The sequence below is a fragment of the Nestor notabilis genome, unplaced genomic scaffold (genome assembly GCF_000696875.1).
Source record: "Nestor notabilis isolate BGI_N333 unplaced genomic scaffold, ASM69687v1 scaffold1229, whole genome shotgun sequence".
NCBI lineage: Eukaryota > Metazoa > Chordata > Aves > Psittaciformes > Psittacidae > Nestor > Nestor notabilis.
The window spans coordinates 71,577-96,269 of NW_009943885.1; the positions used below are offsets into that span (position 1 = coordinate 71,577).

Genomic DNA, 24,693 nt, shown 5'->3' on the forward strand with positions numbered 1-24,693 from the left:
CCAGGTTTGCCAAAGCCAAGCAAGGAATAGAGAACGCACCTGGGCAAACAGCGCAGGAGGAGCACAGCGGGACAGGGTCAGAGAGATTTCCATGCTGCTGGCATTGGTGGGTGCAGCTCCTGTCAGCAGTGCCAGCAGCTGGACTTCTCTGGCTACGTTTGATGCATTTATGGCCATTTATGAGCTGGCTCAAGCTTTCTGTGGGAAAATCTTAGGTTTTAGACAAAAAGGCACGTTTGCCTGCCATTCTCAGTAACGTGATCTTACTTCACGAAGACACAAGAAAGCATCTATCACAAGAAAAGGTCTCCAGTCTTCCTTGCCTAGTAACCTAACACTGATTTAGATCAACTCAATGCTGGTTTTCTGAAATCAGTTGGGATATCTGGCTGCTGACCAGTTATCTCCATCAGTTAAGCTGTGAAACTGCTGGCGCTTGAGACAAAGGCAGTGCCAGCACCAACAACTCCTGTGCATAATGTATAGGCCCTCTGCTGCATTCTTGTTCTAGAGTGGCCCAGTGATAGTGGTAAGAGGGGGCTCAGACTTCCCAACCCCATCTGGAAAAAGAGTATGGAGAGGCTTAGGAACAGAGATTCCAAGTTAGCTGGAAATTTCTGGAACCTGGTTTTGCCAAAGAGATTCCAGCTGCCTGCTTGAGTAGCACCATGTTGAGACCCAGATATGGAAAGCTTAGGTTGCATTAGCACTGTTGAACAGTGCTGGGAAATATTTCCAGGCACAGAACTGTAGCTGTCTGTATTATTAGGACAGTCCCTGGTACATTGCAGCCTGGGCTAACTGATGCTGTCTCTCACAATGAGACAGATGTGTGAGATGGTTAGGGAGTAACTCAAACTCAAATTTGCATGAATTCTTAAACTACTCAGATGTCGTTTGAGAATTCATGCGATCTGAGTACCACTCACAACAGGCAGTTTACATGGTGACCATGCTTCTTGGGAGACCAGGCTGGTAACAGCACAATTGTCCACCCTTCTATGCGCGTTGTCATCAGTGCTGGGAAATGTCCCACATGTCTTAATTTGTGAGTTTTAACCTGAACCTCAATCCAAAACCAGAATCAGAAGATTTGTATCTTAGACCTTTCACATCCAGACATGAACAATGAGGAACTGGAACCAGTTCCTGAGGCCCCCACCTTGCAGATGATGCCGTTGCTAATGGGTGTTGCAGGGAGCCGGTGGGGAGATCTGCTGACCAGTGTGTATTTCCATTTCCCTCCCTGTATTCAGATAAGGAAAAGGCAAAGTCATTGGCTCATTAGTGGTTGCTGGCTGGTGGTAGTGTTGCTAAGGTGCTTCCTTAGGCACATGCAAGGTTTTGCTCCCATTCTCAAGCCGAACAGCCTAAGGAGATCCACTTTCCCATAACGTGATCCAGAGCTACTGACCCTGTGTCCTGAATGACAGCACTGCCTGCTGTGCGCTGGGGTGAGCTCTTGCTGCTGGCTGCACAGCAACAATCCATCTCCATCTGAAACAAAGGGACAGACACAAAGTGACAAGTGATCAGGACCTGGCCTGGGTCACTGATCTGCAAAGTTCTTGCTGTTTTTTTACCATGAAAAATCTATTTGGTCAGATGTCTCCATGGCAGCCTTGCAGGAGGGGATGTTCTGAACTGGTGGGTGGCAGCCAAAGTGACTGCTATTGGCTAAGGGGGACTTGGCACAGTATACCCATCCCTACTGCTGCCTGCTCTAATCTCAGGAGAAGGGAAGAGGTGGGGAGAGGCTGGCTCCTCCCCCATCCCATCTCTTCTTTAGGCTGTGCTAGAAAGCAATTGCCCCCCTAAAAGCAGCCTCAGTGATTTCAGAGGAAGAGGGCCACTGGAGCAAGAGCCCCCAGGATGAGGATAGGCATCCTCCTGAGCCTTCTGTTCCATGCTGCAGCTGCTTTTCACGAACTGTGAGTGATGCTGAACTTCTGTTTTGGTCTCTTTCATGAAGGTATCCGTCTAGATAGATGGACCACATTCCATGCCACCAGCTTTCTGCTCTATCATAGAGCACCCCAAAGGGTAGTTGACTCATTTACCTAACCTCCCATGCATTAGGATTGGCTACTATGAGTTAAACACAAGCCACCTTTTGGGGGGACTTCCAAGTCAGACCTTAGACCCAGGGATGTTTGCTTCTCCAGTTGCCATGCTAGAACAAATCACTGGTGTCTAGACTGCAAGGTTATGAGGCCACTTCTTTTGAAGACTGCAAGAAATGGTTTTGGGGAGTTCAGGAGATAACTAGTGTATATAGGGCTACACTTAAGCTAATCAAGCGGAAAGTATTTCCCAGGTTCTGAGTGAAGCCATCACTTCGCTGGGTTCACTGTTCTTTTCAATATTGACTGAAGCCACAGCACATTCATGAGAAGTTCTGCAGTAGTAGGCCACTGCAGGGAAGCTCTTCCACACATCTGAGCCCTCAACCTGGTGCCACCTCTGATGCCTTCTTTCCCCTGCCCCAGACATTACCTGGTGGTGATCCCTGCAGATCTCCGCTACCCGTCCACCCAAGTTGCCTGCCTCCATATTACCTGTTATGAAGAAAAGCTTCAAGTGAATCTGGTCCTGGAGCGCTCTGCAGGACGTGAGTTCTTAATGCAAGAAACCATCCAGAAGAAGGCGGCTTTTGTGTGCACTAAGTTCTGGGTGAGCAAATGCCATCACTGATTTTCTCTTCTGGAACTGTAAATCATTCTCGTTACTCCCTAACCAGGGATGACATGGACAGGATTCACTTTGCCTTGGAGTGAGTCTGCTAGGAGGGGGAGTGGATGGTGCCTAGGGATGCGTAGCCAGACAGAGTATCTGTCAGCACTGAATTTCCCTTCTGAATCAATTGTTAAATTGCAGTTACATGCGTTAAAATCTACCACACTTTGGGTACGTAAAAAGAACCCACCTGTTCCCTTCTCTTCCATCCCAGACTAGATGAAGGAGCTTTATCTCTTCTCTAAAGGACCTGCACAGCTCCACAGCTAAAGCTTGAGGAAACGGTGCTTTGCGTGACATGCTGTACTTTCTGTAGGACCTGGAGTCAGGCAGCAACTCAGCTCTTAGGAGCTACTGAGGAGCAGTTGAATGGAAATTGATGTGCTTGTTATTTTTAAGCAGCAGCTTAGAACCTATTCATTGTTGGTGAGAATTTAGCAAAGATTTAGGACGAGGCAGGCATGCCTAAACAGCATCTCTTCTACTATACAGTGTATTCTGTGCTGAGGCTGCTGGGGTCTTTGGCTGCTGGAGTCAGGAACACCTTTGGGTTATCTTTTCTAACCTGACTTTCTTACTTGTTAGCACATGCTAGTTCTGAAGGCCTAGCATTTGAGGCTCTGCTACAGCTTAATTGCTCTCCTTTGATTCTCTGCTGTGGTCTCCCACCTTTCTGGCATCTGCCCATCTTCCTGACCAAGTCTGAAGACTCAGAGGTATAAGGCACTTGCTTGTCACCAGGGGCAAAATCCCTGAACCAGTGGCAAAAAAGGTCAGGTTCCATGACATGCTGGGCCTCCTGCTGTCCTGTAGGACTAAGTGAGATCTAGATGCGATCTGAATCCAGATACTGGAGGGCATGTCCTGGCACATGTGGAAAGGAACTGGTTAGTTATTCCACTTCACTCTGAATTTCTGCTCAGGGCTCACAGGACATTACCTGAGAGCTGTGTGCTCTCCTCTCTCCATCTGTACAGGTTACACCTCCAGCTGATGGTACAGAGGAGATTGCCACTGTCAAACTGATCATCACGGGCAAAGGCATCAGTATTGAGGAGAAGGAAAAGGTTCTGATCTCCAAGGCTGGCCGTGGCACCTTTGTCCAAACAGACAAGCCCATCTATGAACCAGGGCAGACAGGTGAGAGCTGCAAAAGGGAGCAACTGTGGGCCTTAGGTTTTTTGCTGGTAACACTATATGGAAAGCCTGCGACTGCCTGAAATTCGTGGACAGCCCTAGCAGAAGGCTTTGAGACAATTGAAAACATCACTGCCCAGTCTCTCATTGAGCGGTGTTTTCAGTGGCTATAAAGTCCAGCTTATGGTGACTGTGAAGCTGTAGGAGGCAGTAGGTAATTTTCCATGGTATCTTACACGTGGGTATATCCATGTCAGATAACATGTGTATAACACAAATGTGGAGACGAGACCTGGGGAAACAGGCAGAGCAAGGGTCTGTATGGAAGGACTGAGATCGGTTAAATATATTCCTTTTATCTGGTAAATATATTTCTATATTATCCTATATAATATCCTGTTTATCTGATAAATATACTTCTTTGCCTTCAGTGAGATTCCGCATAGTGACTTTGGATGAGGAGTTCATGGTGCTCAATGATTCGGTAAGCCAGCCCTGGCCTGCTGTGGGAAAGGCTGCCTTGTTCCATGCGTGGGTCCTGCTTCCTTTCTACCCTGCTCATCTGCCAACTTTTCCACATTCATCCCTGGGCCAGGCTTGATGAGTGTCCAGAGGAGAACAGTAACTCGAGTAAAAGCTGGTAACTGAGGAAGATGACAGAGCTGTACGTGTCTCTTGCTCGTCTTATGCACAAGCGTAAGACATACTGATGCCTAATGCGATGGGGTCATGGGGAGGGAATAATTTGCAAGTCAAGTTTTCCTGGACGTCTGGTGGAGAGGTGGCTCCTATGAGTTGGAACATGGAAAATTACATTAGAAATTAGGAAAGATGTTTTCATAGCAACAATGATCAGATTTTGGAAAAGGTGTCCAGAGAAAGCATTTTCCTTCATGGAGGTGTTCAAAACTCAACTGGAGGAGGCTATGAGCAATCTGCTCTAAGAAGACGTGCTTCAACAGGCTGTTGGGCTTTGGAAATTCCTTCCAAACTATGTGATCGTATGCCTGTGTAATCCCTGAAGACTGCAGCTGAGCCAGAGTAGTTCTGTTTGGGTAGCGAGTTTTCCCCGTGGAGGGCTCTGCCAGGAAGTCATTAGCAACTGCTGGGTGACCTCCAGATTGGCTTTTCCTTTTCTCCAGACCTTACTGTAATAGATTCACCTGATATTTCTCCTTTTTGGTGATGTTTATTTTACTTTATATTGTTGTCAGTGCTCTAAATTTCCAAATCACTAGTTGCACATCCTTCAGAGAGGGATTTGCACATCCTTCAGAGAGGGATTTGCACCTGAAGTACCGTCTGTGTGTTGCTGACATGTGTTTCTGTTTTCTAATGGTTTTTGCCTTTCCCCCCTCCAGGTTTCTCTGTTTCTCCAGGTGAGTGGTGCTGGAATCTAGTGTTACAGTAATGTGGATGGCAGCCATTTTACTGAGCTATTCATGTTCAGTTCCTGGTAGGTTTTTCAGGTCTCCGAGTAGAATAGTAGAACTTCAAGATTTCTTAAACTAACACTCTCCTCACAGCTTCTTTTTTATGCACTTACTTTAAGTTATGCTCCCACTTACTTCAGTAGAAATCTGAGTTGTTCTTGCAAGAGTATAGACAGATCAGCTTAGACCTTTATGAATAAAGTTAAAGCTGTGAAGAATCTTTCCTGGAGATCAGGATTTAGATAAGTGTAGGGAGACTCAGATGCTGGGAGCATTATATCGTCTTCAAAATTTTTTGACTAGCCTACACCAAACCTCATTCCTTACATATAGAACCTGATAGTCTGCAGCACTGAAATCCTGGAGCTCAGTTTCTCTGGGGTGTGGATCAGTGAGACGCTGTAACAACTGCTTCTTCCTTTCTTGTGGGTGTAGGACCCTAAGGACAACCGGATAGAGCAATGGCTGAATGTGGTCCCCCAAGATGGCATTGCAGATCTCTCTTTCCAGCTAAGTGATGAGCCTTTGCTGGGGACATATGTCATCAATGTCACCAACGCAAAAGCATACGGCAGCTTCTCTGTCCAGGAGTATGGTATGAACATGCGGGGGATATGTCTGAGCTGCAGAGAGGACCTTGCACTCTTCATCCAGGAAGCTGGGTGTTTATCCTGCGATAACCATCCTGAGAGCAAATGAGAAAAGTAGTAGAATCTGTCATGGAAAAGAGTCTGAGCAGAGGCTCAGGAGAGGGATCACTTTGGGACCTTGGGTCAGTGTGTGGGAGGAGTGTTGTGTATGGCCACAGACCTTTGGCACAGCTGATTCTGGATCTCTGTGTCAGGCAAATCAAGGTCACACAAATCTGTTAAAGAAACAAGGAGTATCTTCTTTTCCCCTTCTTGCCACCTTCCTCCATTTCCTGGCTCTTATTCCACCGTGGTCTTATCTTCATGTTGATTCTCTGGAAAGGCTGTGCCTGGCCAGTGTTTCCTACAGTTCTGTTTTTTCTTTCCAGTGCTACCAAAATTTGAAGTGATCTTTGAGGCACCAAATCAGATTTATGCGCTAGAAAAAACCTTCCCACTCCGGGTATGTGGCAGGTGAGGACTCTGCTTGGAGGGACGTCCCTGTGCTGTTTTCTGGCCTGATGAGCACAAGATGGTTAAGTAACCATGAGGAGCTCTGAGGAAATTTACTACCCTTCAGTTACAGGAGACCAGAATTTTCCATGGCAGCTCTTTGAAGTCCGATGCACACAAAACATTCCTATAACTTCTGGTACTCTAATGCACCTTTTCCAAAGACACTCCACAAGTCTCTATAGCAAAAACATGGGGGAGCAACCTACCCTTTGACAAGCAGCTATCTGTGGGGCAGAACGTGTCAGATGTTCATCTCCCTGCAGAAGAAAAGGGAAATGAAGGAAGCTTTTCCAGATTATGCTTTAGCAGAAAGTAGAAAAAGGCAAAAAGGAATTGCCCCAGGTACAGTCCAAGGGCAGCGCTAGGCTTAACAGCCTCATGTAAAGGTGCTTTCTTAATGAAAGGCATTTTATTAATCACCTGTGTTTCTGCTCATAAGATGATGCATGCCTTCAGCATATTGTGGGGTGATGCTGGTGTGAGTGCAGACCTCTCTGCTGAGTTAGCAACTAAAACACTCTGGTTTCCCAGAAAAGGTTAGTTTGACACTAGTTTTATTGCATAGCCCATGATCTCCCATCATGGAGCCCTGTCTTGACCCTGCTTATTGGGTCAGGGCTCCTGGGCCTGCTGTGTGGCTGCCACTCTTGTGGTATATTGTGAATATATCTGTGAGTAAGTGGTCTCTGGGCCTCTGTGTCTCTGAGTAAGTACTCTGCGGAGCAAGCCTTGTGTTCTCTCACTACGTGTGACTGCCTCTTCCTTCCTTTTCTCCTCCAAACAGATATGCTTATGGGAAAGGTGTGCACGGGACGGTTCATGTGAGCCTTTGTCAGAAGATAGCCCCATTCCTGCCCAGTGCTTCGAAACCAGATCTCTGTCAGGAATTTACCAACCAGGTGAGATGCGTAGCAGGAGCTGAGCAGTATTCAGGCACATTTGTGCCCAGGGTAAGGTGAGGCTGCAGGAGGCTTCAGCTGAAAGAATAGTGATGCTGCCCCGTGGCTTTTCCTCTCTCTGTACTTCCAGACAGATGAGACCGGCTGCTTCTTCACAAATGTGAGTCTGTCCTCCTTCAGTCGAGACTTCCGGTACTATCAGGACAGCGTAGCTGCAGAAGCCTTGCTAACAGAGGATGGCACAGGTAACTCTGGAAGCATCTCTGGTGGCTGGGAGGAGGCATGTGAAGATGCACTAATCTTACCAAGAACGTGAGAACTTTCAGGCTAGCAAGGGCTTTGAGCCTTCTGAGCCCCTTGGGTCTGCTCTCTGACCTTACAGAGCCAGCAGTTCCTGATGGCATAACACACTCACTCGGAGTGCACCTCAGGTGGTGAAGTTTGGGGACCTCTGTAAGGGCTAGAAGTAGGAGGAAGACTAAATACCCAGGTCTCTGGTATGAAATGTGTGTGCAGTTGAACATGTGCATCAGTATTACCAGTGGGTCACTCTGCAAGGAAATTGCTGAGGGGTGCTTGGCTTCCTTGCTCCCTCCCTCACGCTTGTGTCTCACTGTTTTCATCCAGAGATACATGTCAATGCTTCCCACAAGTTATTCATCTCCAAGATTGGTGGGATGGCCTTGTTTGATGATGTGAAATCTTACTACCATGCTGGAGAGATATACAGAGGCAAGGTAATTCCTAGTTACAGTCTTTTGGAGGTGAGAGCATAAGCAATGCCTTCACAGGGACTGTTATCTGGTGTCTTTTCTGACCTCACCTCCAGCTAGGGGCTGGGGAGGGCATGAATGATGTGCAGAAACAAAACTCTTGAATTGTCAGAAGTGAGAATAACACCCAAGACTATCATTTGCCAAACAAGCCTTGAGGAACAGCAGCTATGGGCATCCAAATTCGGGGTGAAAACCCAAGCATTTGGAATTTCAACAGCTGGGAGGCCTTCTGCTGTGAAGGGGTAGAGAGCATGGGCATGAATGATAATAGGTACTGCAAATGATAATAAGAGGTGACCAGTTGCAGTGTTGATAATACTGTTAGTGACTGAAAGGGTGACTTTGATGTGTTTTGAGTAGCAGGACATTCTGTGCACTGATTAGACTCTTCTGCACTTCTCTTGCTCACCACGGTTCTCAGATTAAAGTCATCAACTACCAAGGCAAGGCACTGAAGCACAAAAATGTCCTCCTCGTAGTAAGCTATGGCGAGCAGCAATTTAAGCAGAAGTACATCACTGGGGACTCTGGGACAGCTTCATTTAGCCTGAATACAACTGTTTGGAACAGTACCTCAGCTGCACTGGAGGTATGTGAGGAAGGGTCTGTTGGCAGGGCTACAAACGTATCTCAGAGCTATTTACTGCCCCACAGATATCTCCCTTGTTCCTTCTTGAAGGACGTCAAATCTGAAACACCTCAGTGTGTTCTGGATTTTGTCTCCCTCTGAGAGCTTATTCTGTTGATCCCAGTTGCTGTCCTCATGAACTGTCAACACAGAAACCTGTGCTATGGTGTTGCTAAAACCTGATCTGAGCTTCTCACCAAGTTGCAGTGAGGGTGATTTGCAGCTGACTTGTTTAACTAGAGAGATTAGCTGTTTGGTTTTGGTATTTTTTCTCACAAGGCAATTGTCCTGCATCAAGATTTGGATCAAGAGCCTGGGACAGCAGATTTGAGCTACCAGCGAGCCTCTTACTTCATACGTCCATTCTACAGCACCAGCAGGAGTTTTCTATCTATTGTCCATGTGCCAGAAACAGTGCCCTGTGGTAAAAAGGAGGCTATCCAGGTGGACTTCAGAATTTATCAGGAGGACCTGGAACATGGGCCCAAGCGTGTCATCTTCTCCTACTTTGTGAGTTTCTGGGGAACTGCTAGAAGGGTGATGGTTCAAGGTGCAAGATCAGCCTCTACTACAGATTCAAGCCTGGTACTTGGTAGATTTGGCTCAGCCCAGGACAGGTAGCTCATCCGGCCATCATGGGGCTGGATTGCAGAGACTATGTGACTGGCATTTTCTTCCTTTTCTCTATTCTTCCCTAGGTCACAGGGAGAAGAAGGATAGTCCATACAGGTCAGAAGACTGTTTGGGTTGGACTGCCAAGAAGTAAGTGCACTCCTCTGTTTTATGTCTACAAGCACTCAGTGGTCTGTGTCATTCCATCTTATTTGGATATGTGCCATAAGCCTCTTGGCAGTTTAGAGTTGGCTCACCACTTTTCTGTTGCATCAGAGTAGTGTGCCTTTCCAGCTTCCAGATTTCCTTTACCTTTCTGCTTGGTATCAAGAGAACAACGCTCAGAATTTCCCAGCCCATAGGCTCATCCTCCTTTGCCTTAATTCTCAAAATCTCCTTTTGCTGCCCCTACAAATGGCATGAAACTATAGCCTTACCCTCTATCAAAACTCTTCTGCTTTAATTTGCAGTTGTCTACAAATAATTTGAGTCGTTAGGATGCCACATTTTGACTCACTGTTGTCTGCTTCTCTAGTTCTTTTTTTATAAACCTAAATTATAGGTGCTTTGGGGTAGAAGTCACCTCTGTTGGTGATGGGATGGGATATGTTTGGTGATGGGAGACTCCGAAAGATATCTGAACCTCTCACTCTTTGTGCAGCTAAGCTTGAACTCCAAAGAGTTGTTTAATTTCCTTGAGGCAATAAACAGAACCAGGAAGAGTCTTTTGCTGGTCTTGATTATTTCAGTGGTATCCAGAAATATCCTTGGCCCTGAAAGACTTGAAGAAAGGGATTAAATGGCTACATGCAGAATGGCAAAACCTGATCAGAGTCCATTTTTACTTATAAAACTACTTTCTCTTCTTCCCTCTCCTCCATCTAGTGCTGAAAGGCGTCTTCTCCATCCCTCTTACCTTCAACTGGATCTTTGCACCAGCTCCAAGACTTGTAGTTTATGTTATCTTCCCTAATGGAAAAATCATCGCCGATTCTGCCACGTTCAGTGTCTCCATGTGTTTCAGAAATAAGGTATGATTTGTGTCTAAGGCTACGAGTAAATGTGTGAGAAGGAATGTGTCTGCTATGGTGAATGAAGAGACTGGGGGATACATAGTATGTGTAGCTCTTTGTGGCTGATACGATGTAGGATGCTGCTACATGAATTCTGGTTCATGAATGGTGAAGTGTGCTGTGGTGTATGGAGCAAGTATGTGCTGGGCAAGCATGTGAACAGCACTTGGGAAACTGAGACTAACCTCATAAAGAACCGGAGATAAGGACTAAGTTTATTTTAGATCTGGGCTTCAAATGGAGCAGAAAGTTACGTAAGGTGTGTGATCATGGCTGGCTGGTTTACTGGGTAAGAAGAATGCTGTGTGAGAATGTGAGAATGCTGATGCAGGAATATCTCCAGCACATTGATGGTTCCCCCTCTGCCATCCTTCCTGTTAGAACCTCAACATGATGACATCTTGAATAGCTTCTGGGGATATTCCTTGGGTTTCCATCCAAGGAAAGTCCTTGGAAACTCTCTTCATGTAGGTGCCTTCCCTGCTCAGGAATTGGTAGGGTGGCCAGCAGCAGAAATATCATTTGGGTATTGCCTGCATTCTTCCCATCCAGGTGGAGCTGGGCTTCTCAACACCAGAGACTCTTCCTGATTCAGAGGTTGGTATCCACCTGCTGGCATCTCCTGGGTCCACGTGTGCCGTCTGGGCTGTGGATCAGGGCGTCCCTGGGCTGAAGACAGGAAAAGAGCTCCACAACTCTTTGGTGAGTGAGCCTGCTCTTAATTCTTCCCTTCCCTTGTACTGACATGAAGGATGGAAAGAGGGAGGAAGGGAGACCGACAGGCCATTGCATCTGGGCAGAGCTTATCTGCCCGTTCTGGGCAGCGCTTCCAGCATTTGGGATCACCAGCACGGGTGTGGCATGGATAAGGATTAGGGGGCAAGTGTCAAGAAAAGTTGAACATCACTCAGTGCACCAGTGGTAAAATCAGCTTCTGTCGTTGTGTCTCATGTTCAGTTCAGCGGGTTGTCTTGGCTCTGTCAGAAGAGTGACAGTGAGCCTGAGCTTTCTGGCGTGTGTTCATGCACAGTAGCCAGGAGCAGTTCAAACAGGCCTAGGAAGTATGACAGGAAGGGGATGCCAGATTTTATCTGTGCTGATTTTTTTCCCCCTTTTCCTTGCTTTCTCAGATCTATAGGCTGTTCCCATCTGTTTATAACATCAGGTATCCTCACCAAGTGTCTGAAGATGATCAGTCATGCTGGTTCCCAAATTCTGATGAGCCTGATGTGTTTACAGCATTCAGGGTAAGAATGGTTGATTTGATGGGTTGGGATAATTCATGAACCGAGGGAAATGTGACCCCCTGACTTTACCAATGTCCTAGGGATGCTGTCACAGAAAGCACAGGGAGCAGGTCCGGTTTAGGCCCTTGTAACTCACTTGTTATTTGAATAAGTGACTTGAAATGTTGACCAGGAAGAAATCGTGTGGTTACTGCACTTTGGTTGTGTGATTCAGGACGCCAAGGTATTGGTTACTTTAATTGGATTTCACACAGTTTGTCTGATCTCCATAGCATGAGCAATTTCACTCTGCAGGCTGAGAAGGCATCGTAGCTAAATAACCATGTGTTTGAACAAGAATAACTTTGGCTGACTCAGGCCAGATGCATTATCTCACAAGACCTCATTTGCCCGTTGCTGAGGATCTCAGTAATTCCCTCTTAAAATGAAGCAAGACAATACTTTGCTAAGCTAGAAATAGCCAAGACCCCCATGCATGAAGGGAAAAGAAGGCACATGGTAGAGGGCAGGGAGGGAACTAAAAGCTTCTGGTGCATCAGTTCTTTCTTTTTTCCTGCAGGAAATGGGCTTGAAGATTATATCCAACACCAATATTAGGAAACCCAGAGTGTGTTCAACCACTCCATCAACAGCTAAGTTGCAGGAAAAAGGAACGTTTACTTCCAGGCCCACGTTGATGGTTGCTCAGACCCTTGAAGCACATAACAGTAAGTATTTGCCCCCTGTTTCTTCTTACAGGGGATGCTTAGTCTTTCAGGTGAAAGCAGTCCTGGGTTTGAGCTAAGAGTCAGAACCTGCCATAATTGCAAACGGAGGAGAAAGAGCATTCCCTGGCCCTCAACCTGTTGTGCTAGTGTGAGGCTGCCTGGGGCTCACAGCTTCTGGCTCTGAAATGTTAATGGGCTGTCTGGATCCTAGGTCTTATCGCTGAGGTGAATGAATGGTTGCCTTTCCCATGGTGCCTACAAATGCAAGTAGGGCCTGAGTAAATCTGTCATTTGAAATGGAGCAAGAGATTTTAAAATTTGGGATAGGACCTTCTGTTCCAATACTATGCTTCTTGAGCTGATTGCGTTAACTGATCCTGAGCTGCTCTGCTCTAAACCAGGGCCTGAAGACTCTGTGGTGACTGGGTCTTTGTCATTCCCAGCAGAGCATCTGACAGCATCTACCTATCAGCCCACTATGTTTTTACCCGATTCTTCAGCTGAAGAGAAATTAGACAAGCATCTCCTCAAAACTTGGATGTGGGATTTGTATTCTCTGGGGTGAGTAAGCTGAGCAGTGTGGGTCTAGTCTGGGTAGCTTAGTGTGACTGATGGTGGCAGCAGATACAACTGAGTTTAGATCATAAGCTGCTGAGGAAGATTCCTAAGGACATGTCATGGGGTTCATATCTGCCAGGCCATTTCTCATTTAAGCTCATGTCTACATCAAGAACATTTTGCTTTACTAGATGATCATACAGACGTATTGTCCATCCATGGGAGGTGGCTCACATGGGAAGATAGGAAAGCAGGTGTGGTGCAGCAAAACAGCTTTATTTGCTTCCTATACTCTACTTGTTTCATCTCTATGGGCCAGCATTTCCCAAACTGTGCTCACAGGATGTATCCTGGGATGCAGGGGAAGCTGATCTCCACGGAGGTCCTTCCCAGGATGGGGAATTGTGTCCTGTGAGGCTCAGTGAGAACACCAGGTCTGTTGAGGGAGCTTTTGGAGACTTTTAATCTCTAACTTTAGGAAATTCTTGTCTGGTGTCTGGAGACTGGAGTCTGCTCAGGCCAGATGCCCCAACATCTGCCCTCTCCCACCTCCACTGTCTTTCCAGCTACATCCACCTCTTCACCCCCTAGCAGCAGATATCTGCTATGTGGTTTGTCCACTAGCCTGATCTGAGACACCAAAGGTCATATCATATGTGTTGCCTTCCTGTATGTGCCTGGCAAAAGTGAAAGTCTCGAGTTATTGGAGTCAAATAATGTCATTTGCTTTAGCTAGGGCTGTTTAGATATCTGCTGTGATAGCAGCCACAAGGACAGCCTGCTGCTCTCAGGAGCTGTGATGCTGAGTTCTATTGATGTTGAGCCAGTCCTACTGCTTTCCTTGTCTGGTTCTCCATCCCTAGGCCAGGAAGAATAAAACTGCTGACATCTGTAAGCCATTTTTAGATGCACAAAGGGCAAGCGCTGTCCAAGAAAAGCACTGCGTGTGATTGATGGCATCTTGCAGCCATGTAACCTATTGTCAAAAATATTCTGTTGATATAAGCATCTGAGACAGTGGTTACATTCTTCTCTGAGGACCTACTTGTAACCCTACAAGGGCTACAAGATCAGCAGAGTTTGGGGGTTGACTGAGGTTAGGGGATGGGGTGCAGTAGACAGAAGGGTGCAGACCAGGTCACCTAGTGCTGTGTATAGCAAGATTCAGTTAAATGCTTCTGTTGCATTTCTGTTTCATTTCAGTCCCAATAGGAACAAGAGTGTCATTGTCACTGTGCCTGACGCCATCACAGAATGGAAAGCAGGGATGTTCTGCACAGGACCTAATGGCTTTGGACTTGCTCCAGCCACCAGTCTGCTTGTTTTCAAGCCCTTCCTTGTGGATCTCACACTGCCATCTTCAGTGATCCTGGGTGAGGCCTTCATCTTGAAGGCCACAGTCTTCAACTACCTGCAGCAATGCATGAAGGTAGGTGAGCCCTGATAGGCTCTGCAAGAAAAGCAGGGTATGGGTGGGTAGGAGATGGCTGAAATCTATGGCCTGTGATGTTTATCTTGGTACCTACCACCTGCCATCCCTTCTGCTCCTTCAGATTCAAGTGACCCTGGAGGAGTTTGCACACCTCCAGCTGAAGCCATGCAAAGGCTGTGTCTACAGCAGCTGCTTATGTGCTGGCAAAGCTAAGACCTTTCAGTGGAGTGTCACAGCTGAGCAATTAGGTGAGAAGAGCAGCAAGGTGGGGTGGTGGAACTGGGAAGAGACGGGGCCAAGGTAGAGATGTTTTGTAAGAGCTGAGATTGAGTGCTCATTTGCAGTCATCCTAAGGTCATCACTACTCACAAGCCTGTGCTAGGAGGTACAGAACCATACAGGGCTCTGATTCAGTTTTTCATTGTAAATAGGTGATTTCTGTTATGTAAATGGGAAGTGCTTCCTTGGAAGACCTTTTATGCACCTAAATGTTATTTTCAGGGCTCATGAACATCACCCTCAGCACAGAGGCTGTGGCTACCAAAGAACTCTGTGGTGAAGAGATACCATTTGTCCCAAACCAAGGACAGAAAGACACAATCACCAAACTCCTTCTAGTCCGGGTCAGACAAGCTGTTCTGTTATCTAGACCTAAAAGTGGGCTTTGTGCAATTCCCATATGTTCTGTGGGTTAATTCTGGGAGTCACCCCTTGCTATTCAAGGTGTGTAATTAGAATCTCAGGGCCTGAGCTGGGCCCAGTCGTGAGGGCTGATGGAGGTGGGAAGTAAAGGGATATCCTCCACTTCATACCATGGAAAACTTTAAGTATGTGCACTCTTTTATGTCCTCACTCCTGAGTTCTGTGCTGATTCTGACATCAGTTTCACAGGCATTCAGAAGTTATGACACGCTGAAAATGCATGCTGCTTTCTTAACTGAAATGAAAACTATTGACGATAATTTACACTTTTATATGATAGTGATGTTACTCCAGCTGACTCTCCAGACCGAAACAGGATTTTGCCCATATCTCTTTCTCATCCACTTCTAAGCCTGTTTCTCTCCTGTGTGCTCATTATAATGCAACTTCTATGTGCTCCAACAGCCAGAGGGAGTGTTGGTAGAAAAGGCTCACAGCTCCATCCTGTGTCCTGAAAAAGGTAGAGAGATTGTTTTCTTCTTTCACCCTGCTCATCCCCTGCTTCCTGCGTAACCATTTCCTGGGTCTTTCTACTTGTTGAAGTATTTTCTCTTGTCATCATGACCAAGATACTGAAGCACACTCTAACTGCCAGCTAGAGCTTCCCCTAGATAAGGATGTGGGGAGGTCCAATCTTTTACTATCAACACCCCAGACAGGCTTGAGGCCTTTTTCACCTGTAATAATAAACCCAGGCTACTGAAGATTGCAAGGCTGGAGGACATGACTTAGGATTGCTGTTCCTGTCTTGAATTTTATGATGTATGTTGGGGCCATTAGCAGATTTTGAGAGCACAAGGCGCATTGAGGACATGCCTGCAACTGAAATCTGAAGTGAGGTGGAGTAACTTCTATAGAGAAAAGCAGGTAGTTTTGACCACAGAGGGTTTCCAAGAGAAAATCCTTTCAGCCTCTTTAGCAGGAAGGCTGTTAGGACATTGCAGTCACCATGAGGTGGATGAATTTCGGGATGGAGTGGGACAGGGTTTTTGAGGTGATCTGTAACCCGTGTGATGGGGAAACGGGATGTTAGCACAGAACAGTCTGGAACAGTCTGGGGGAATTTTGAAGGCTGTTCTCATCAGAATGCATTTCTTTTTGTCCTCCCCACACACCTTACTTCACCGGTGTCAGGGAGTCCAGCACAGGAGTCTGTGTCCCTGATGTTGCCTATAGATGTGATTGAAGGTTCAGTCACAGCCACCGTCTCGGTCACCGGTAAGGAATTCATCTAAAGTCCCATATCTCTGAGTTCAGCTCTAGGAAAGCCCAAATCCAGACCCACCCCCTGTCCCCCATACCCTTTCTGAGCTTTCCAAGGCTTCAGTGCCTTGTTCTCCCCATGTGTCCGACAGCATTGCCTAATTCCAGATAACCTAAAACACTCAGCAAGGGAGAGGGTGTTCTGTTTATGGGATGGGAATGTGTACAGTTCATATGGAGGGCACAGTGGAAGTGATAAACTGGATGGACAGAGGTGCCCCCACGCTGCTGTGCTGGGGCTGTTGTGCTGGATGCACTGCTGGGAACGGGCCTCAGGTATGAGGAGGTGAATCCCAAAGCCTCCTGCCCAGGAGGTGGTCAGGATGCCTATGCTCTGTTCCAGGGGACCTCATGGGGATGGCGCTGCAGAACCTGGACCACCTGGTGCAGTTGCCCCACGGCTGTGGGGAGCAGAACATGGTGCTGTTTGCCCCCATTGTCTATGTGCTGCAGTACCTGGAGAAGACGAGGCAGCTGACCCCTGAGATCAAGGAAAGGGCAACAGGATTCCTGCGCAATGGCAAGTACAACAGACCCACTGTGCCCCTCTGCCTCCCCAGTGTCCAACCTACCAATAGTCCTGGGTGCCTACTCCCTTTCCACTCAGAGCACTCAACTGTCTTATTCCCTTCACAGTGATTTCATTGCAAATATCATTCTGAGCACTAATGTCTTCCTTCCCAGGGTACCAGATACAGCTTCAGTATCATCACCCTGATGGTTCCTACAGTGAATTTGGTACCAAGGATGAGTACGGTAATACTTGGTAAGCCCTGGTCTCTCCCCCTGCTGTGTGACAGCCTGAAGGTGGCTGGTTTTCTGCTTCCAGCATCGAATCCTTTCCATCCTGTTGAACCCAAAGTGTTCTAGACATCATGTGAGCTAGGAGCTCCCCAGGGGTGTGCAGCTCTCCTTAGGATGAACTGTCCTTGGAGCAGCAAATTAGGAATGGCACAACAACAGCTGAGGAGAGACCCACCAGATTAAAGCTCCCACTTGGTTTTTTTCTTTTTCCTCAACTTCTGCTCAGATTCCTTCTTTCCACTCGTTCTTCCCTCTCTTTCCTTCACTCCACCTCTTTCTGCTTCTCTCTTCCCTCTTTTATGCCTTTTTTGGTGTTCTCTCCCTAACCAGGCTGACTGCATTTGTGGTTAAATGCTTTGTCCAAGCCAAGCCATACATCTTCCTGGACAACAGGACCATCCAAGCTGCTCTCACCTGGCTGGAGTTTCACCAGCTTCCCAATGGTTGCTTCAGAAATGTGGGCCAGCTTTTCCACACAGCCATGAAGGTAGGAGCCAGAGCACCTTGAAGGACAACTCAGAGCACTTCTTGCTAAGTGTACTGGTAATTGTTTAGTTCACTTTCCTGTGTTGTTCTGCTTTCTTGTGTGGGAGCAAGCCAGGGATAGGTGAGACTTTTGCTGAAAAGCTTCAGGTCTTTAGGTATTAACTTTTCCAGCTTTTTGGATGTTTATGCTTTTTGTAGGGAGGTGTGGATGGGGAAGTCCCCTTGTCTGCCTACATCACTGCTGCATACTTGGAGGCAGGAGAGACACCAGAGGTAAATACTGGGATTCTTTGCCATGCTTTTGCTTTAAGATTTGGATCCTGAAGAGCTTAGTGGTGTCACTGAGGCAGGCAATAGAGCATTCTTGGAGAGGCTTGTGGACAAAGTAATTCTGTGGGTGAGGAAAAACTTTTCACTTCTCAGGAAAAAGTCTCAGCTATCCCTTGAGGAGGACGTTGCTTGCAGGAGACAAGGTGGGGTTGGATTACTGGGAGCCACTGGAGTCCATACATAGATACTATGCCAAATTCCCAGGCTTTGGCTGCTCATGTTGGCTCCCTGCCTCATCCTCCCACCCCCTTGCTACCCATTGCAGAGCTGAGAGCTAATGGTGGGTTGTTAGGGAGGAGAACTGGGTGCAGCTGCTCCCACAGTCAAGTAAATAGACATTAATGACATTTTAAAAGGCATTTTAGCTTAACAAAAAGTGGAAGTTTGGGAAAGGAGTGCTGCAGGGCAGTTGGAATTGCATACCGAAGTAATAATAATAGTAAGAGGGAATTCTTACAAGTGCTAAGGATCACAACTTAATTACTAGACTCTGTGGTACTGGAAAGTGAAAAAAAAATATAATCCACTTGATGGAGAAATGAGATTGCTGTAGATTTTGAGAAGCAAAGTTCTCCGGAAATAAGAAAAGTAAGTGAAAGAGCAGTGTTTTTCACTGCATCTGAAAGCAATGAGCTTAGGAAAAAAAGGGAGACAGATGAAAATTAACCTTCTTTCTGGCAGAAGATGTCCTTTGGGTTACCTTGTTTAATCATAAAGATAATTAAGTGTTGGAACAGGTTGCCCAGAGAGGTTTAGTTGTCTTCACTGGAGGTTTTCAAGACCTGACTGGGTAAAACCCTGAGAAACCTGGTCTGATATCATAGCTAACTGCTTTGAACAGAAGGTTGGATTAGAGATCTTCTGAGGTATCTGCCAATCTGAATTATACTATCATTTAGTAATTCTATGAACTGTCTAAGTTTTGGCTGACTTTCATGGATGAGGCTTTTCATGATACTGAATGACAAAGATTTGATACGTACTGTGCTCTGCAGCAGAATGAAACAAAAGGACAAGGACCTTCATCCTGGTAGAAAATTAATGCAGAGCTTGTAGATATTAAGAACTAATTTTGTCATTTGGGAAGGAAAGGAATGAGTTACTTGAGAAGAGACCATACTGTGCTCCAAATCATGAGTAGAATCCTGAAAGAGAGACAAACAGGACCTCAAAGCAATTTGTGTGATGAACTAGTATAAGCCACTCTGTCCAGAATGAATCCATGGAGGGTGACTTAGTGCTCTGGCAGTGGTGACAGAAAATCTAGGCTACCACAAGGTAGTGGACCTAATGGAATTCTTCAGGCTCCAGAGAAAATGGCAACAATATTGTTAGCTCAGAAGATCGCCCATGGAGGGAGGAATGCTTTGTTGCAGCAGCAGATTTGTTGATGTAAAAGTAACCAGACAGTTATGCAATTGGACATACAGGCATAAACTGTTGTTCTTAGATAACATGGTCTTGATGATGGAAGACACTCAAAAGTAACAACAGATAGGTGGAAATACAAATCTCAAAGGGTTATCCTAGCCCCAGTGAAGGAATTTGCTGAGTAGGTCCATGGGTAGATCAATTGCAAAACAAAGAGCTTGCCATAGCACTCGGGAAGAGTGTCCTCGAGAGATTTATAAATGCTTTTACAAGGAATACACACTCACTGGAGGTCAAAACTATGAGGAAGAGTTTGAGGATGTCCTGCAAGGGCTAATGCACTCAAGATGTTCAGAACAGATCCTACTTTCTCTCACAAGCACACCTAAAATGCTCATTAAAGTTTTTAGGTGTTAAAATGCAGGGAAAAGGTTGGAAGTATTTTACAGTGTCCTGCATGAATCAATATTAAAGCATGGTTTGGCTGACAGAAAATCTAGGCAGAGACAAATAGCCCTTTACCCCCAGCCTGTGTTGGCAACTGATCTCTTGGAACAAAGCAAATAGTTTATGTTTACTTGAGAAACAAATGACGTGTTGTAGAGGAGCAGTTTCTTACATGACTTCTTCCATGGAGTCTAAATGCTTCTGTACAGTATGCACTCGGGACTGCTATTGTCCCCACCAGGATGAGCACAGTACTTGTGGAAACACTTCCAGTAGGGTGGCACTCTTAGTTCTTCTGTTAGTTTCACCAGAAGACACCAGAGCCAGATGGGTTAAAATACATGCCAGACTGTTCTCAGACAAAGTATTAAGATGGATGGTAACAGTCAGCACTTCAGAAGTGGTACATCGAGTGTTTTCACGTGAAGCTTGGTAGTTGTACAAACAGTAGTACTCCTACCCTCTTGTTAACTGTCTGGGAGAATGAGAACTTTAAGAAGGAAAAGGAATAATAAAGGAGCCTCTGAATAAACTAGTGAACTTGCTGTAATCCCTACTTAGCTCTATACTGTGGTGCTTGCAGTTATTTCCTTGCAGCAAATAGAAAAGTAGAACTTACTGAAATGATGGAAGCTTAGCTTATAGCGTTTCTGCTGGGCTTTAGCAAGAGACAGCAACCAAAAAGCAGCAGCTGGATCCTGGGACCTTTTGGTACTCTGTGCACAGCAGATATAGATACTGTGAGTATTTCTGAGAATTGGTGGCTGCATGCACTAATACTACTCCACCATCTTAAGAACACAAAGGTGACACAGGCATTACCTTTTCTCTTTCCTAGAAGAGAAATTGCTGAGTAGCATGTCACATGTAAGAATAAATCTTAAATGTAGCCCTTGTGTGGTCCTTACTGTCCTTAACCAAGAGGCCACTGGAAGAGCAGAAACCACAAAGTGCTGTAGATTCACACAGAGGGGATAGGCAACCACTGCAAGCCTTTGGTTCATGTTTGGAACAGCATAGCTGAGTGCTGGAGTACAGTGCTGCTGAGACCAGTGGATCTGCTGCTTCTTGCCAAGAGCAGTACTGGTGTTCTGGGGGAAACTGGAAATCCCAGTGACCCCGCGAGGCCCTGTGGAGGTGAACTGAACACAGTGATCTTGGTCAGTGTGCTGTGCGTGAGCATTTGCAATGGTGAGCTTTTGCTCTTGTTGTGCTTGGACTTGGAAAGTAAGATGTGGTGGTGTTTCTCCAGCAGAAAGGGCATTCATTTCACTGACAGAGCACTGCTAAAGCTCATAACCAGCACGGGGGGTGTCTGTCAAGCATGTTGCACTGGGGGCTGGAGAACACTCCTTACTGATGCTGCACTGATACAAAGAGGGCAGGCTCAAGCATGGGGATACCTGAGTGAACGTTTGGGGTACTTTCTGTGCCAGCGTATCTGCTTGTGTCTCAGTGTTTGCCTGCCTCACATATGTTTGTCTGTGACCAACACCCGTGTAACTCTTTCCTGTAGAGTACAGTGGTGCGCAAGGCTCTTGGCTGCATTGCTCCTTCCCTACCCAAAGCTGCCAGCACTTACACCCAGGCCCTGCTGGCCTACACCTTCGCCCTGGCTAAGGACTCTCAACGCACGCAAGAGCTACTTGATATGCTTGATCCAAAGGCAATCAGAACAGGTATTGGAACCTCAGTGCCAGGTGAACATCAGAGAAAGGATGAGTGACCTTTCTGAGCCCTTTGTTACATGCAACCTGGAAGGACCATAGTCTTGCCCTCTAGGTGCTTCACCAAAGAGAATTTGATGTGCTGGCACTGCTGTGGTGTGGCGGCTGATTGTCTTCAAATCCCTTGCACTTTTCTGGTACCTGAAGTGGAGGTTGGGCTCTGAGGGAAGTGGGTTTTCTTATGCAGGATTGAAAAGGGCCAGAGAGGGAAGCAAGCCGGCAAGGTGTCCCACTTCTTGTTAGTCCCAGACCCCCAGGACTAGCTAGTGGGTAGTTAGCTAGTATCAAGTAAGTAGTGGAGTGGCAAACAGGGCAATGAAGAACTTGGACGTGTGGGAGGCAATGTGTATGCAGATTATTCACATATTAGTATTTGCATATCATCTTGGTATGTAATATGTGGTATTGGATATTGCACAATACATGGAATTGCAAATTGACCCATTGACATAATGACCCAGCCAAGAGGGATTTACTTGATTGTCTTTGGAGATACAAGCCACTGTGCCTCCTAATCCCCAGGATTTCTTTCCTGACATCCCTCAATGTTATCTGTTCCCTTCCTTTCCCAGGTGGGCAGGTCCACTGGAGTCAGACCTCGGCCAAGCCCAGACCCAGCACCAGCCCTTGGTCACAGTCACTGTCCGTGGATGTGGAGCTGACAGCCTATGTCCTCCTGGCCCTGCTCTCCAAGCCAAATGTCACAGGGTCTGATCTCACCACAGCCTCTGGCATAGTGGCCTGGCTCACCAGGCAGCAGAATGCCTACGGAGGGTTTGCCTCAACACAGGTAATTTGTGGCCTGGGAAGGGGGTGTTGCTTGAGAAAGAATCTCTGTGGAGAGGAGCTCTTGTCTATGGAGGTCCTCAGGACGGTGAGTTCAAGTCTCTTTGGGTATCAGAGCTGCAAATGTAATTGTTCCTTCATTTTCAGGACACAGTAGTGGCCTTGCAGGCTTTGGCTAAGTACGCAGCGCTGACGTACAGCACGGAAGGGGTTGCAGAAGTGAGGGTGAGGTCCCAGAGAGGCTTTGGGAGGAAGTTCCAAGTTTCCTACCAGAACCGTCTGTTGGTGCAGGAGGCAGCGCTGGCAGAAGTCCCGGGCAAGTTCTCAGTGCAGGCCCATGGCAGCTGTTGTGTCTTCACCCAGGTAAGTTCCCACAGACTCTGCTGTAACAACCCTCTGCTCATCACCTTATTAAAACCAAACCTCTCCATTGCAGCTCTTTGCATGGAAACGTGCATTAACTGTGCTTTAATCCCAGCCTGTTGCCAATGCGATAAACCTGTGTGCTGGAGGACCGTGTCAAATGTGAGGACAGTGATGCTTCCATGGCTCTCAGTGTATAGGAGGGTGGAAATGCTCTATAGTGGTCCTGCTAATGTGTGCCTGACTTGCACGGTCTCAAGGGGAAGTGTGAGGAGAAGGTAGCCCCCAGCTGGACGGGTCATGGGAAGTTTCCAATCTGAATGACCTTTATTTTGGGTACTGGGATAAGTGTGTTCACTGTGAACGGTTTATCCAGTCACTGTCTGGGGCCATACCTTTAGGATTAAAGTAGTCAGTAAAAAAAAAGGTATGATAGATGATATTGAACTGATTGTCCATGTCTTATTCTGTCTGTTTGTGTCTCCCTGCAGATGGTGCTGAGGTACAACACGCCCTCCCCACAAGTCTCCACATCCTTTGCCTTGAGAGTGAAAACTGAGCCAGACAATTGCACTGAGGATGACACACACTCTGTTACTGTCTATGTCAATGTCAGGTGACTCTGAAGACATTGCTCCAATTGGGAAGGAAAGCCACGCATGGCTGGAGAACAGAGGGATGCTTCTTGACTGCAATGGGGGCACTAGGCAGTTTCAGCAGAAGGTCCAGATGGAACATGGGGAAGGAAAGATACAAGTGTCTCTGGGGATGGGGAAGTGTTTCCCAGGGCTTTGGTTCTTGCTAGGGAGAAGAGTGCAAGTTGTCACCTCAGGCTGGGGATGCTCAGAGCAGTGCAGACATCATGTGCCTGCTGTGAGAGAGAGAAGTGACTGCCTTGGCCCTGGTCCGGACTGGGCTACTGGCTCAGCGTCCTTCACACGGGGTGTGGTGGTGGAGGGAAGGGGCAGCTGGGAGTGACTCTATCTTTGAACTTCTCCCCCAGGTACACTGGGAAGAGATCCATTTCCAGCATGGTGATTGTGGAGGTGTCCCTATTGTCTGGATTCATCCTGGCTCCAGGATCTGCGATGTCTGTAAGAAGTCTGGAATCAGGATGGTGATGTGGTGTCAATGGGACCATATGCCCAGGGAGAGGGAGAGGTTGCATAGGAAGGTGTTGCCTGTCTCTCTCTTGAGCAATCTCGCCATCCCTTGCCTTCTGCCTCACAACAAACATGAACATAGTGTCAGCTCTCTCTTTGTACTTTGAGGATGGTGATCCTTCTGGGCCAATCCACTCAGCATATCCTTGACAGCTAAGTAGCCTAGGTTCCCTTCCTTGGGTTTTGCAGGAGCTGATTTGCCCTGCAGGGAGATCAGCCTGAAGAGGCAAGAGTCTAAGTTTGGAAGTGAGTGAATGAGAATCTGCCCACTCAAGCTTACCTAAACCTTGTTGGGATGTCTCACACCTGCTTTTCAAAAGACTCGACTAAATTGCTTCCTCTGCTCTCCTGTCCTAGCTGCAGCACTGGCACTCTGTGAGAAGAACTGAGAAAACACAAGGAGGTGTTGCCATCTACTTGGACAAGGTATGTGTGTGCTACTAGAGAAGCTGCAGGAGTGGAGGGCAGTTGCAGAGTTCTGTGGAGAATCCAGGACTGGACTAGCAGAGCAGGATTTTCAAGAGTCATCTTTGACTCCACAGAGTAGGATCAAAGTGTTGCCTATAAGTAGGATCAAATTTAGGTGAGGAATAAAAAGAACAGCTCAAAAGTGAACTTTCCTTTGCTCTTCTTCCCCAGCTGAGCCATAAGTCTGAGACATATGTCCTGCATCTGGAGCGGGCGATTGGAGTGACCAACTTGAAGCCAGGCTATGTCAGGGTCTATGACTACTACCATCCAGGTCAGTGTGGAATGATGGGCTTCCAGGACTGTCTGGGTGTTTGCACTTGGCTGTATAAGGATAACTTAGATCTGTCTTGTTGCAGAGGATCAGGCCCTGGCTGATTATAATGTCTCCTGCATCTGA

The 24,693-nt window shown here is 46.8% G+C and overlaps 1 protein-coding gene across 1 annotated transcript; it reads left to right on the top strand.

The window, feature by feature from the left end:
* The first annotated feature begins 1,872 nt into the window (after window positions 1–1,872).
* On the top strand, window positions 1,873–24,693 carry LOC104411663 (alpha-2-macroglobulin-like protein 1). The gene is made up of 32 exons (XM_010022144.1): window positions 1,873–1,931; window positions 2,490–2,673; window positions 3,714–3,876; window positions 4,305–4,357; window positions 5,235–5,252; window positions 5,742–5,901; window positions 6,325–6,409; window positions 7,236–7,350; window positions 7,481–7,595; window positions 7,978–8,087; window positions 8,548–8,715; window positions 9,034–9,264; window positions 9,453–9,516; window positions 10,252–10,397; window positions 10,992–11,141; window positions 11,570–11,686; window positions 12,246–12,393; window positions 12,837–12,954; window positions 14,155–14,380; window positions 14,505–14,631; window positions 14,885–15,006; window positions 15,491–15,545; window positions 16,220–16,303; window positions 16,692–16,872; window positions 17,841–17,911; window positions 22,086–22,303; window positions 22,447–22,662; window positions 23,154–23,278; window positions 23,666–23,756; window positions 24,183–24,251; window positions 24,465–24,567; window positions 24,653–24,693. The coding sequence occupies exons 1-32, from the start codon at window positions 1,873–1,875 to the stop codon at window positions 24,691–24,693; spliced, it is 3,933 nt and encodes a 1,310-aa protein (XP_010020446.1).